The sequence below is a fragment of the Propithecus coquereli genome, unplaced genomic scaffold (genome assembly GCF_000956105.1).
Source record: "Propithecus coquereli isolate 6110/MARCELLA unplaced genomic scaffold, Pcoq_1.0 Scaffold259, whole genome shotgun sequence".
In the NCBI taxonomy this organism is placed as follows: domain Eukaryota; kingdom Metazoa; phylum Chordata; class Mammalia; order Primates; family Indriidae; genus Propithecus; species Propithecus coquereli.
Window position 1 is genome coordinate 1,560,044 of NW_012148163.1, and position 15,788 is coordinate 1,575,831.

Below are 15,788 nucleotides of genomic sequence, written 5' to 3' on the forward strand. Positions count from 1 at the left end.
ATAGAAAAACTCAATAACTCTTTTTTCTCTATTTTTTTCTATGACAAAATATACAAGGCCATACATTTGAAGCAAAAATCCCAGGGTACACTTTAAGAAAGTGCTGAAGGCACTAAATAGTTGATTTGAAAATAGAAGAAAAATATAAAATAAATTAATAGTTAAATCAGCTGAAGTTGGAAAATACATTTACACCTGCTCAGTTATCCTGAATAAGAGTGTTGAAGGCACAGCATAACATCATGGGAAAGAGCTCAGTTCTAGAACCAGATGGTTTGACTCTCAGTTCCACCATTAACTAAGAGAGTAACTTTAAATAAATTACTGAAATACTGTATGCCTAATTTTTTTATTTGAAAGTGGAGATAATAAAACAGTTGGCATGGTGCCTGGCATATAGTTATTGCTCAAAAAATGTCAGCAGTCATTATCATGATTATCTAGGATTCCAGATCTCTGAGCCAAGTACAGCAGAAGGGCAAATGGATATTACACATATGCATATAGTCTGGCTCTGAAAATAATGTTTTGCTGTATTGGTCTTCTATTCTCCAGGAGTGGTGCTACTTTGTTGGAAGGGGGTCAGAAAAGATCTCCCAAATGTCAGCTTTTAACATTTCAGTAGAAGGAAATTTAGATTGCCCTAACTTATAGATGTTGACAGGACAATTGAAAACTTCTACTTTGTAGTTTTTATGAAATGACTTTACATTATTTTCACTTTTATTCAAATAAGAAAAACAGATATCTAACATTCTGTTGCTAAAATTTGCACAGAAACTGGTGATCCAAGAGAAGACCACCATGGACAGAATGGAACAACATTTATAAACTTAAGAACCCAGTTCAAACATATCAGCCACTCTCCACCAGTTGCATAAGCTTTAATTTTCACAACATTTAACCACATATGCAAAAACAGTCCTAACTATCAAAATCTTAAAGCAGATTATTCATATTACTTAATGAGTCCTTTTCTTCCACTTACTGAAAATAAAAGTAAAAATACATTTTTTAGCAAGGTTTCTCAACTACTGACATTTTGGGTCAGGTTATTTTTCTTGGGGTAGTTATCCTGTTCATTATAGGATATTTAGCAGCATCCCTGGCATCTACCCATTACCCCCTGTGGTAACAAGCCAGTCTCCAGACAGGGCCAAATGTCCCTTGGCGGGGAAATTACCCTAGCTGAGAACCAGTACTTGAGAAGAATGGTATTTACTGCATTTAAATAGGAGAGCCTTTGATAATATGAAAAGTTGTAGTTAAAAAGAGCTTTTTTTCTAGGAGTTAACTAAGTTTTCATTCCAAAACTAGAGTCAACCTCATAGCACTGAGGAAAAAAGAAATATATGTTTCCTTTAAAAATTACATCCTCACAAGTAGAGAACTGAACGATGTAATCTCTTTCAGAACCGATGCTTTTCTTGTTTCTTTAAAGACATCTGCCCTTATGGCATTGACACAATTTAAAATCCAATCCAAATCTGGTTCACATGTTACGCCTGCAGGACATGCCTTTTTTCTTTTATACACTTTGTCAGGTGCCACAACCATAACACTCACAGAATGACAAAAGGTATGAAAGTAACAGTGTATGTACTCAAATCTTTTTTTGTTTTTTCCTTTTTTTTTTTTTCAGAAACACCTTCCCCTCCAGTGAGTTTTGCATCAGTTTACCTCTGTGTCTGAAGTCAAAGGGAAGTGACATACTGGCCTAAATACAAGACTCAGCGCTGTGTGGGCACAGTGCAAGTTGCTCTAGCAATATAATGTATACACATTAATGAGATATGTGTTGTGAAAATGTTAGTGTTTTACCAGCATGAAACACTGATTTGCTATGTGCTTCTACAATGATCAGAGAAACTCTTGATAAAGACTGACACAATGCAGTTATATGTGCTCATGGGTCAATTTCAAATTTAAAATGGAAATATGACTCCAATACACTAAGATTCGGTGTTCTCAACATAGAAATTTAAAATAAAAATGATCACCACTGCTAGACTGTCTTGTAAACCAATTACAGATATGTGAAGTGTTTGAGATGCCCACCCTCAAGGATGTTTTTTTTTTTTTTACTCTGAAGTGTGAAGAATAGGCACAGTATTCAGAAGACTTAAAAATAAAGCATAATAACTACCTATAAAAAAACATAAAAACTCATTCTAATGGAATAGAAAAAGTGTAAGTAACTGCAAGAAAGTATTTGCCATCATAAAGAACTAGTGGGGAAAATATGGGTTTGGAGTCGGATTCTGGGGTTCAAACCCCAATTCGCAGTTTGTAATCCTTTGGGTCTTCATGTATAAAGTGAAGATATCATCACCGACCTTGCAGAGCTACTGGGGGCATGGGTTAGGAGGTATGTTAAACGCCAAGATGACAGTCTGACAGGGCAAACAGTCCCTAAATAACGCCTGTGAATCTTTAACAGATTAAGGAAGTATACATGTGCAGTGCACTAAGACTCTTATTAGATTTTTAATGCCTTTTTTCTTGTTTTCAAGAGTATCTCTTATCTTCTTTTCCCCTTTAATCAATTAGTGTGATAAATTCTATGAATCATATTTCCAATTATGGAATTACACTGCCATTCCTGGAAGAAAACAAAAACAAAATAAAACATTGCCTGATCTTGTCACCTGCTACTTTTAAAAAGATTGCTGAGTTTGCTAATAACTTATTTCAGGTTTTTGTAAATTTACACATGAAATTATTTTCTTTTTGCTTTGTTTCCTATACCTATTTATTGTGTTGGGTTTTGCTAGCTATCATAAATAAAAGGTGAAATATTTTCATATTTTTATACTCATAAAAGATTTATATACCATAAATATAATAAATTGGATGGAACTTGCCTATTTTTAAATGGCTCTTCCTATTGTTAAGCAACTATAGTTTTTAAAAAGAATTTAAAGGAAGTTGAAATCTATCTGCCTATAATGTGTCCCCATGGTCCCAGTTCTGCCTTTAAAAACAAAAAGGGTAGAGAAAGAAGTGAGAAAAAAGTAATGAGTGTCAACATTATGAGGTGATAAGGAAGGCACATGGGCATTACCAAATAGCAATTAAAAGAATATTTTGAGGATAAATTAAAGACAATGGCCTAGACCTTTGGGGAAGCATAGCTCAGATACAAGGAAGAAATTTTTTTCTGTTTATTCAACATCTTATCTATGTAGATAAATGAATTTAATCACCATAGCATCAATCCAGTGTCTCACTGTGGACTGATAAGTAGAAATAGATTAAACAATAGATTTAATCTGTTTCTATAGATCTCTACCACCGATCGCTGAACTAAGCCTTTTTGTATCCACATCTTAGGTCTTTAGAATGTCATCTCTATGGAATAGAGGAGTTTGCACTCGCCCTGCCATGTTTTAGCACTTGCATCTGCAGTAGTTTGTGAAAATAAAATGGAAGAATGGGCAGAGCCAGCCAGGTAAGCACCTGGACCTCACAACCTCGGGACCGTGGTCCCCTGGGACACACAGCAGCAAGTTCAACCCTTGCTCACACCAAGGAGGTAAAGGTGACTTTTTGCTCAGTAGGAGATCAAAATTATAGCATTTTATGAGTTCTACAGCTTATTCCCAAGATCTCTATATAATGGAAAACTGAAAACGGAGCCAACATTTTCATGCGGCTGGGAGAGGTTTTGGAGACTCATTGTTGAACATCTGAACACAAGGTGGAAAGTACAATTCAGAAACATTCTTCATCATGTTAAAGTTTACCAGAAGATATGCTGCATTCACTTTGTTTTTGTTATTCTCTGTTACTTTTAAACATACATTTTCTGGTTGCTTTTCTAGTACTTTAATCTCATGTCCTCTCTGTTGCCCAGATATCTTAAAAGGAAATTCCACTGAATGTTTTAACCCTATGCAGTTTACCCAAAGAAAATCTTAGCTTCCCTACTAGAAAAGAGACTTTGTTGAATATTGTTAAAGGATGGCGTAATTCCTCTAAATTCAGAACAGTGGCTGAAATCTTTTGAAAACTCAACGTCAAATAATTACATTTGATCTTCTTTCTGTTTCTACTTTAAGAATTTTCAGGTGAAAGCAAAGTTCTGGTCTAAATAAATGTAATTATTGGAATAACTATTGGCAAGGATCAGCCCAAACAATGTTTATTAACATCATTAAAAGATTCAATCTGTATTGAATCTGTATCTCTCTATTTTAATACAAAATAGAGAGAAATTATGTGCCAATACCTGTTGAGGACAGTTCCTGGAAATATGACAGTCATATTATTTACGTACATATATAAATACATGAACTTGTTTGCCAAATAATATGCTCTAATTGAGAGTTTAGAAACCTTAATGTAACTATTTGATATATAAAAATCCAGGTTAAAATTACTCCCACAAGCTAATACTAACCCTGTTTGATCTGTGGATAATACACAAAGTGGAGGAATGTATATTAAAATAAGGAGTACTTAGCATAGTGAATTATCTACAAAAGAGGACAAGGAAGGGTAAAACAGCTAGGGAACCAGAACAAAGAACCACAGCCAGCGTGAGGAGCCCCATGTTATGGACAAGATTTTCCTGAATTTTTCAGCAAGTTATATAGGCTAGCTGGAGTCATAGAATTTTGTAGCTTTGAAAACGTATTTTCTCAGCTAAATACATCTGAGATACCTCTATAAGAAAAACTTTCACTCCTGTTTCTTTTCTACTGCTAACAGCTCATTTTTCAAGTGTAGTCTCTTAGATTTACTTATAATATCATCTACACTGGATAAGTAAGGGGGTATAAAAGAAATTCTGTTCTTGTTCTTTGCCATCTATAGAACAGAAAATTTAGATACCCTGCTTTACAAAATAAAAGGAATAGGAAACTTTTCAGTGCATAGTACATACAGCATTTAATCAAAGTCAGCTTTCAGAAGAAAGATATAGAGCCATTTTCAAATGCTGACAAAGTAGGAAAAGAAAAATGATCCCTCATGTATCTTTAATGAAGCTTTCGGGGGAATATATCTATATATATCTTAGTGATTTCTGATTTTTAAAATATTTTTCCTAATTTGGTAAATCTAAAATATTACTCTTTCATGAGCAATTCAAATATAAACAATACTATTTGTTAATAAAAGACACTGACATTTAGTAAGTCAGTCATGAAAAGTGGCAATACTGAAGAATTACTTAATGGAAAATTACCTGAAGTTTTTCTAAGGAAATTTATAGACCACCGAGTCCTAAGCCAAAAGATCAAGTTGAAAGAATTTTATTAACGATTCATTATCAAGATGAAGGCTATGTGTTCAATTCCCAAACATATTCACACAATTATCTCCTGGGAGAGAGGAGCAAAATCTCCTCTATAAGTTTAGGGAAACAGAAACTCTTTGCTCTTACTCCTGTGGTAAGAAGCAGTAGTATTGTGGTTCAAACTTCTGGTGCACTTTTAAATCTACCCACTAGGGCCACAACTCTAATACAAAGTTTAAGTTCTACTTTGATAGATATTAATACTATAGTACAACTTATATCAAAAAGAGTATATGGGTCTACCATATCCAAAGTTATTTAACACAAAGAAGAAATTTCTAGCTTTCTAAGAGAAAAGGGCAATTTTGAAGAATTGTACTAAAATAATAATGGTTCATCTTAAACAAAGAAAACTACACTAAATATTTTTCAAATATATTATGTATATAAAAGTTATTTAGAATGTAGGCTTTTGGGGTCAGGAAAACTTGGAACCTAGACTTTGCTGTGTTGTCTTAAGTTCTCTAAGCTTCATATCCCTCATTTGTAAAAGAGAGAAAATAACTCCTACTTCATAGAGCAATCATCATTATGAAAAGAGATAAAAGGCATAAGCATTCTGCACAGTTACTGGTAAAAAATCAGTGTCTAAAAGATTTCAGTTAATATTACTAATAATTTCAGGTGATTAGAATACCAAGGTACTGATACTATCCTTCCTCTTGTCAACAAAGAGGCTATAGTTAGATATTAATTTTTTATTTGAGGAACTCCACAAAGAATAGCTCCATTTTTTAAATCCTATAACATTTCAGTGAAGATAAAGCTGTTTCCTAGAGTGTTATAAAATGAGTCTTCCTTTATATTTTCTTAAATAAAATACTGTTCTGAAATAAATATACCATTTCAAATCTCAGTCTCTAAATTACTTTCAGGCAGGATTGCTAAGCAGGAAATAAATGACCCATAAATTAATAATTCACAGTTATTTGCCTATGATAGAGTCGTTAGTTCCACTTTATATCTGGTCTATAGTCACAAGATAAATTTAATTAAATCAGCATAAATTAAGGTTGTGTCTATGATAGCTTCTATTACTTCTATGAATCAAAAAAAAAAGAGGAAGTTACACAAGAGCACAGATACTTAAATGAGTTAGATAAAATTACTCATACAATGAAGGGCAATTTTGGGTTTTTTAAAACTTGAGCCCAGCAAAATGTTGGCCCCAGTTACATCTTTATTGATAGCATTATATCTTCAATTTCAAAAGACAGATGCAGAGCTCAATTGAATTGTCCAATTTTACTTTGAGGAAAATCCCAAAGGGCAAAAGACATGTTACAAAATAATTACAAGAAAACATGCTGCACCATTGCCACTACAGAGAAAAACAACCATGAGAGAATTGAAGTCTACAAAAATAGATGAGTAAAAACTGTGTTCAAAAGACAGTGGGGGCATTTAAATTTAAGGACCTGGGATAGAGAGAAAAGACAGGCAAAACTAGCTTAAATGCTATCATTCTTAAATGTAATATTTTTGGATAAATAATTCTTTATGTTTTTACCATGTACATCTAGCAAAATGTTTGTAGAAAAATAATGAGTCTCATCAATCTCTTACAACTCTGTGCTGAAGAATTTGTTTTAAAGATGCTTTAAACACATCCGTTCAGCCATTTCTATATAAATTCTCTGAAATAATTTATAGGTTAAATGTGAAAATTTCTCAGTAAAGGTGTTCCACTATTGTCTAAATGCCATAATTATGAACATATGTATATGTTATTTCACATTTATTTATAGTCACATGATCAAAAATAAAGAAAGTCACTATATCCTTAAGGAATGTCTTACCCTGTAGTCTTCCCTCAGTAGATTTTAGAAAGTATACAGTAAGGCACAAGCTACGAAATATTAAGAACATATATAATCCTAAAAGTTATTTTAAACGTCACTTTCTAAGCAAATATATTGAATGCTAAAGGGTATTTGTCATAAATCACACATATTACTATACCAAAATCTTACTAGATAATTATATAGTTAAAACATACTTTAATTTTTCAAAAGAAAATATACAATATTAGATTAATTTGTCTACTTTCTCTTCTCTTAACTCATAACTAAATATTAATTAATTTAGGAAATATATAAAATAAAATAAAGGAAAAAAAGTTGTTTAATGTTCACATTCACCTCCTATAGTTTGTAGAATTCGGGCTTCCATTTAACCAGCTTGCTGTCCGTATGACAACCAACACATTACAATGTGTTCTATTTCTCTACAAAGAGCCTAATTTCCATGTGGAATAATTCAGAAAAGTGGCTTTCATATTTATGAAAAGAACATGCTCTTCCACTCTCTACTAATGATTAAGTCTATGATGTACATTTCAATAAAAAAGCCTTGCTTCAAATAACTAATATAAATTTATTCAATTAAAGTTCACATTTAAAAAGGTAGCTTCCTTGGATGTTTTGAAGATCCATTGAGGCTCCAATTTTACCCCTGTGTTGTCTCTTAATTATCTTCCTTATTAACTCTAGTACTCTGTTCTTCCATCGAGGGCTAGAATTAAATTAGAAGAAAATACTTTCCTATCGTTTAAGATGCTAAATGGAAACAGTTCCAGGGGCAATGGTCTGCCATCCACAAAACCTTCAAACGTCAACCCCAGGAAATACCAAATGCAAGTTGACTCTCCTGTCAGATGAATAAAAGTTCTGTTATAAAAGAGGACAAATTACTTCCTCTAGATCAGCTATTACAAATAAAATACCATAATTATAAATCATTGTTTAGACGTATTTGTATAAATATATACCATTCTCTTGATGATACAGCCTGTAAATAATACCATAAAATGCTAACTTCAGTACACAACTAGCTTTGATTGTTCTAAGTTTTAAGTGTAATTACACAAGTATCTTATAAATCTAACAACACTGTTTCTATCAATTTGTTTGTTGTACTAAGATAACTTCCAATGAAGAATTCTATAATCTAATTTAGAAAATATATATAGACTTTTACTTCGAATGTAGAAAAATAGACTTCATATCAAAAGAAAGAAAGGCAAGAAGGAAAGCAGGAAGAAAGCAAAGAAGAAGGAAGGGAGAGAGAAGGGAGGAAGAAAGGAAGGAAGGAGGGAAGGAAGGAGGGAAGGAAGGAGGGGAGGGAGGGAGGAAGGAAGGAAGGAAGGAAGGAAGGAAGGAAAAGGGAGAGCTCTGACTTTTAGGAAAATGCTGAAGGCTGGCACATTTGGAGGGAGTGCTGGAGTTGGAAAATCACCATTTTTCAATCTTCAGACTAAAGACTAGGTAAGGCATGAATTATCAATAGATGCTAAATCTAGGAGGAACTAGGTATTTGCATGGTCTTGAAGTATCTTGTCATAGACTTGTCAGTTGCAAGAAAGAAAAAATATTAATTATAAAATAAATAAGAAAGGTTATTTTTATTAAAAAAAAAAAAAAAAAAGCAGGGGGAGTGTTACCATAGTCTTTAAAAATGTCAGTCATCAAAGACAAAGACAGGCCATGGAAATGTTCCAGATAAAAGAGGGTAAAGAAATATGACTCCTCAGTATATCATTTGATCCTAAGCTGGATCTTGTACTGAAGAAAGAAATACTATAAAGGACATTATTGTGTTAATGACACAGTTGTATTAAGAATGGTAGATTAAAGTATTGTATCAAAGTTAAGTTACTGAATTGACAACTGAACTGTAGTTATGTAAGAGAATATCCCTACTCTTAGATAATACCCACTGAGCTACTTAAAGGTAGAGAGTCATGATGTATATAACATCTTCAAATGATGAATAAAAATATGTTAAAATGTAAATTTGAATAAAGAATATGCTAGTGCTTCTGTTAGTTTTATTTTTGTAATTTCCCTGTAAATTTGCAATTATTTTAGAATAAAATGTTAGAATATGGTGAAGGTTGTTTGGCACTTTTAGTATGTAAGAGCATTTTTGTTCGTTTAACAAACACCCAAAACATAATTTACCATGTGCTCAATAAGTACTTGTATAACTATCAGCTCATTCTTAAAACACTGCTTTGGGATATGTCCTCTCTTTCATAAATGAGGAAACTTAGGTACACGGAGATTAATAACTGGCTCCATATGTTATAACTTATAATTGCCAGAGCTGAGATTTAAAGCTAAGCAGGCTGAGTTCAAAGTCCCTATTCTTATACCAATTCTATGTTTCACTAAATAAGTAAAATATTAGCTTGGCGTAAATCGCAAAGGAAGCTCAGGAATTTTAATAAGTGAAGATGGCATTGAAGTAGTACAATTATCCCAAGAAGCATTAGAGGACACCTACTTACAACTCCAGGTACTAAAAACTCTTACTTGTACATATATATAATACTTTATATTTAGAGTAATCATAAATCATGGAGACCATTTTCAAAATCAACCAAAAATAAATGATGTTTCCTGCAGACATGCATAGCATCACATTTTTACTTAAAATCCACAATTATTAAGAAAAGGTAAATGTTTTAAAGATAAAAATAATATTTAAAGTTGTGAGAATAAGAATCCTAAAGACCACTAAATGTAAAAATAATTTACAATGTAATTCCACAATGATTTATGAGACCTCAAAGTGGGACATTTGTGAACATGAATGAACAGCTTATCTACTATGGAGGAGGAGAACATTACTGGCATAGCACCTCACCTAAGAATATTTATTGTCTAAATTTATAGAGGAGCGATATAATAAATTTCTTAGAATGTGTTTTCTCTCAGGTTTTGATATTTTTAATAGGCTTTGACAAACAATAAAGATAATATCCATTGCTTGATGATACCACTCAATATTATCAGTACTAGATTTACTCGAGAAGAACACTTCAGGCTAGACTTGTTTATAGCAATACTTCATACTTTTGGGGTCTCCATGCTTTGATTTTACCAATATGCCAGCCAGCATAACATCACTATATTCATCCATTAAGATCTATTTTATCCCACCTCTTTGAATAACACCTTTTCTGACTATTTCAGACTCAAACGTTTTCATTCATTTATCAAAAAATATCATCTTCTCTTATGCATTCTCATCATTACCTTGAACAGCTATTCAAATCTTATTGTAGAAATTGAGTGTTTTTTTAACCAGTTCTATCATTTCCAACCAGATTATATACTCCTTGAGCTAAGGACTGTGTCAGATTTCTTTGCATTAATCATAATGCTTAATAGCCTCTGGATGAATCAACTCAATAATTGCTCACTGATTTTATTTTTATTGTCTCCAAGTTTCACAGAGAAAGTTAAAATAATTTCAAATCTTTTTTGACAGTACTTTTGACAAGTTAAAATAACAAAACAACAAATAGCATGAATGCTCTCCCTCTTCTATGCCTAGAAGAGTCTATTTCTTAAAACTCCAATTCAGGACAGGCATGGTGGCCCATACTTATAATCCAAGCACTTTGGGAGGCCAAGGAAGGAGGATTGCTTGAGCCCAGGAGGTCAAGGTTACAATGAACTATGATTAGGCCATTGCATTCCAGCCCGGGTGACAAAGGGAGAACCTGTCTCAGAAAAACAAATAAGCAAACAAAACTCCTCCAATTCAAATAAGGACATCTTCATAGAAATTCCCAGTTACTCTTCTTCTCCACATCACTCTATTGATAGTTTGAATCTGAATCACAAAATTGTGCTCAAAATGTTAAGTAAAGACCACAAAACAGGCCAGGCGCGGTGGCTCACGCCTGTAATCCTAGCTCTCTGGGAGGCCAAGGCGGGCGGATTGTTTGAGCTCAGGAGTTCGAGACCAGCCTGAGTAAGAGCAAGACCCCGTCTCTACTAAAAATAGAAAGAAATTAATTGGACAACTAAAAAATATATAGAAAATATTAGCCGGGCATGGTGGCGCATGCCTGTAGTCCCAGCTACTCTGGAGGCTGAGCCAGAGGATCGCTTGAGCCCAGGAGTTTGAGGTTGCTGTGAGCCAGGATGACGCCACGGCACTCTAGCCCAGGCAACACAGTGAGTGAGACTCTGTCTCAAAAAAAAAAAAAAAAAAAAGACCACAAAACAGAAAGTGTATATAAATTATGATCATGACCATGAAAAAAACCAAATTATTCCATAAAGCAACTAGAATGACATATATAAACATATTATCAGTAATAGCCTCAAAGAGGGACAGGGTGGCTTTTCTCTTGTTTAAATTCTTCCATGGACTTCCACCCCAAACACACAAAAAAATTCTATAAACAGCATATATAACATTATGCTCTTAAGAAAAAGAAATACAGGGAAGGTTTTATAACTGTTGTTTGTTTTAATATACCCCACATTTCATTATGAGATCTTGGAGGCCAGTGAATATCTTTTATTTCCCTAATGCTATGTGTTAGTGTTAACACTATGTCTAAGTCTTTGCTTGGCATACAATACTCCTGTCAAGTATCAAGATTACCTTTGCATTTTAATTAGGGAGATTTTTTGTATGGTTATATATGAATTATACATAAATTATATATGCACACGCACACAAAATTATGGAGACTCACAGGCTTATCCACCTTGCTTTCCTCTACCTGGCCCTCCCCTGGAAAGAGCTGGCTGAGACAAAGCTGGGTCAATGACACACATTTCTGGGATATTTTTGTATTTAAGATCAGAAAAACCATTAAGGCAATCAATCTCTCTCTCTCTTTCTCTCAATCTCTCTCTCTCTCTCTTCTCCCTTCCGTACTCCCTCCCTCTCTCTCTTTCTCTTGGCTAAAACTGTAAATTGTACAACTTGAAAGCTACTTGACATATCTGATACCCAAGTTTCCTTTCCTCTAAAAAATTACCTATACTATGAGTGAATAAAATTAACACAAGAAAGGAGAAGAGGAGGAGGAGTAAGAAGAGGAAAAAACTTCCTATTGTTTTTGTAATATATTTCTAATACTTTTTAGAAATAAAATATTTTATAATAATTATTATAATGACAGCCTATGTTTTTGGAGTTCATATTTTTACCTGCCACTGAGGCTCAAAATGCATTTTCACCTATCCTTAAATGATGTTAAATGACTTAAATTTTGGACCTATAACCTACTGCAATTAGCATTATTCTGAAATAATAAAACCTAGATATTTCTGGTATAACTGTGGAGATTTTTTTTTTTCCTCCACTCACATAGCCCTGGGGACCAGATGCCAGAGTTCCTTTATTTGGGGAATTCTCCCATTAGTCAGCAGCCAGGCAGAATAGCACAAGCAAGTTTTCTAACTTTTAACAAAGACAGAAATGACTGACCCAGAACATCACTGTTGACAGAAATTCATTTGCATGGGAAGTAAAGGTGCAATAGGAAGTAAAGCATGTTATTTCCTCCTTGCAGAAAGGTTGACAAAATAAAACAAATTTCAAAAAAACTATTACATCATCACTTTTGTCTTAGAATTTTGTTTAAGTTGCTGCTCATGCGTTTTATATGTCATATGATTTCAGCCTCTAAAATCAAGGCTTTAGATTCAAATATTACTGAATTTTGCCACTTTATTTACTAGCTCTAAGATAAGAGACATATTTTGTAACTCTTCTAAACTTCACCCAGTCATTCGCTCAACAAATATTTGAATAGTTTATATATACCAAATACTTTTCTAGGTACAGTGAGCCAGAGAAACAAAGGAAATGATCCCACAGTCATGGAATTTACATGATCAAAACAAGAGAGGCAATAAGAGCATATATAAGTTAATACATTTAAGTTAGTGACTAATGTTTTCAATTAAAGAAAAATGAAAATGGGACAGAAGAGGGCAAAGAGACTACTTGATTTAGACTGCCATGGAAGGCCACTTTGAGCAGAGGCAAGAATTATTAATATAAAATGGAACCAAAGATCTTGATGCTTTCCTAGAAAAGTAAACAGCTAGGACAAAGGCCCTAAGACAGGAAACAGCCAATAGAACTGGTCAAGAAAGAAAGGAAACCAATACTTCTGGAACAAAATGAGCAGTGGAATGACAGTGTTGTGAAATCAGGTGGTAAAGCTAGACAGAAGCCAGATGGAGAAGTAGAGTAGGCCTCTGATATAGACATCGGATTTCATTCTAATTGAAACCGGAAGTTAGGGTTTGGATGCTCTAACTGCTAAAAACTCTTAAAGCAATTGAAGGAATGGATTATGGTGGGATTATAAAGGATAAGAGTAATAGTTTCATAAAACTATTTTTCAACTGCATCGATAATGTATGTAAAATGTTAATAGAGTACATGGCATATTGTATATCCAAAATAAATATTAGTGACAAAAATTTATTGTTGTTATTTCCCCCCATAAGTTCTGAAATCTGCACTGTAAGTCAAGACCTTACCCTGAGAGACCTTATCCCAAGATAAACTCTGACCAAGGTCATTCAAATGTAATAACTGCAGATGGTGGTACTTTGTAACATGAAAAAATATAAGCTGGCAGTTTCTAACTTACAAATGGATCATCTTCCAAAAGTCCCTACACAAAACCATCATTGGAAATCCAAAGTAGACTTTCAGTGAATGCTAGTTATTTTCCCAGTGTAGCCTAGAGAGTTCTGTTTCATATATAATGTGTCAATAATACTAGTTTTGGTTTTAGAGTCAGAGGTCCACATATATGTCAGAGGAAAATAACAATTACCACCATTGATTGGACACTAAATGAGTGCCAACATTATTCCAAATACTGGTTAATTAAAGCCTGTTGCAACATTATGAGGTACATGAGGTAGATACTATTACTATCTCATTTTACAGATGAAACACTAAGAAACACAGAGGTTAACAACTACTCCATATAGTCAGTAGTTGCAGGGCAGGGAGTCAAACCCAGGCAGTTGAAACCAAGCATCCATTCCTTTAAATCCTCTTAACAACCACACAATACTGTTTATGCTCATTCTTTATGCTTTCAAATGCGTGTACACACACACAGCCTGTAGAAATAGCCATTGTTTGTGAATCATTGCCAAACCCTTTTCGGAATTTATTCCTATATTGTGGTATTCCATCTCAGAATGCTAGGTATACTACTGTACTACTCCAGGTAAAACTATCCTACATAATTTTACATTACATAATTGGTATCTAATTCTTAATAAAATCCTACACTGACACAAATTAAAAAACAAACCTAAAGCAATAACCTTAGTCTCAAGGCTAAGGAAAGATTTTAGATTTTATGTACCAGCTACCGGGGCCACCTCTGCCCAGTATCAGACTTCAGGCTGAGTAATCCTAGGGAATCTCGTAACCTGGTACTGTTTTGCCCAGTTTCTTATTCACATCTACTTTTGAAGAATTTAAATTATTACTCTCAGAAACTGCCAGAGGGACAGAAATGATAACCTAGTAGTCAGGGGAAAGAGACAGAAGTAGTCATTTCTGTGAATGTAGGATGCACAAGAAGAGAAACAATATGGAATATGGGGACAGGGACTCATGGATTCATTTAAGCTGTGGAAATTTGAGCTAGTTACCTATGTTCTTTAATCCACAGTCTGGCCATACAATGCTAAAATAGTATCTAGACAACTATGGTTGTGCAGATGAATAATAACCAGGTAGAAATGGAGAAGCAGCAGCAGCTACCTCACTACATGTACCCAATATGTCATGCACTTTATATTAGTGCTACATACGGGTCAATCTGCGAACTACCTTACACATTAGGTCAAATATAATTTCCATTTCATAGAAAAGGAAACTGAAATTTGGGGAATAATAAACACTTTTTCCAAGGTAACCCAGAATCTAAGTACTGACACTGGGATTTGAACAATGCCAACCTACATCCTCGGTCCCAATCTTAACCACTAAGTTCACCGTTCTCCCAGACGTATAGTTAGCAATAAAATGCATTGTTATGATCTTTGTTGCCATCCCTATTATCAACCCTATTACTGGGTTGTTAAATGGATTTAAGGGATGTAAAGTACGAGCATACTGACTGCCACATAACCAATGCTTTACACACTGATTCCTTCTTCTTTTCTACAAATTGTGTATTACCTAACTGGCTTTATTAAAACTATCAAACGAGAATATCTGAAATAAATAACAAAGTAGACTGTTCTTTACAGAAACGTGAGGCAATTAAACCTATAGTAAACATTCAAATCATTACCAATTCTTATTTGTCCTTTAATAACTCATATTTATTTTCAAAAGTCACGTGAATATTAAGTTAGTGATGGAAAATATTCAAGCAGTTTATGTTCCTCAACCTTTGGCTTATCTCCCCTGCTAAATAAGAGGAGGTCCACATTTTGCTTGCTTACGAGTTCAACAGCTACCTTTAGCCGCATTTTTCCTACTTTTCCTGATGTACTTTAAGAGTTTCAAACCTCTCACTTACCCTCCTTCCTAGTAAGTTTTCTTCATGAGACACGAAGGCCATGGAGCAAGTACCTTGCTTTTTTTCCAGAAGCATACATTCGCATCCATCCTCTAGTCTTTACCCAATTACAGGAAATTTTTCACCCTGTGCTCCCTGGGATGGCCCAGCTTGAACTCA

At 33.9% G+C, this 15,788-nt stretch overlaps 1 protein-coding gene across 1 annotated transcript in view; it reads right to left on the reverse strand.

The window, feature by feature from the left end:
* Nucleotides 1–15,788, reverse strand: part of KHDRBS2 (KH domain containing, RNA binding, signal transduction associated 2) — a 625,035-nt gene that overhangs the window by 571,290 nt on the left and 37,957 nt on the right. The window contains exon 4 of the mRNA XM_012647139.1: nucleotides 10,497–10,529. Coding sequence (XP_012502593.1) covers nucleotides 10,497–10,529 — 33 coding nt within the window. The remainder of the gene's footprint in view (nucleotides 1–10,496; nucleotides 10,530–15,788) is intronic.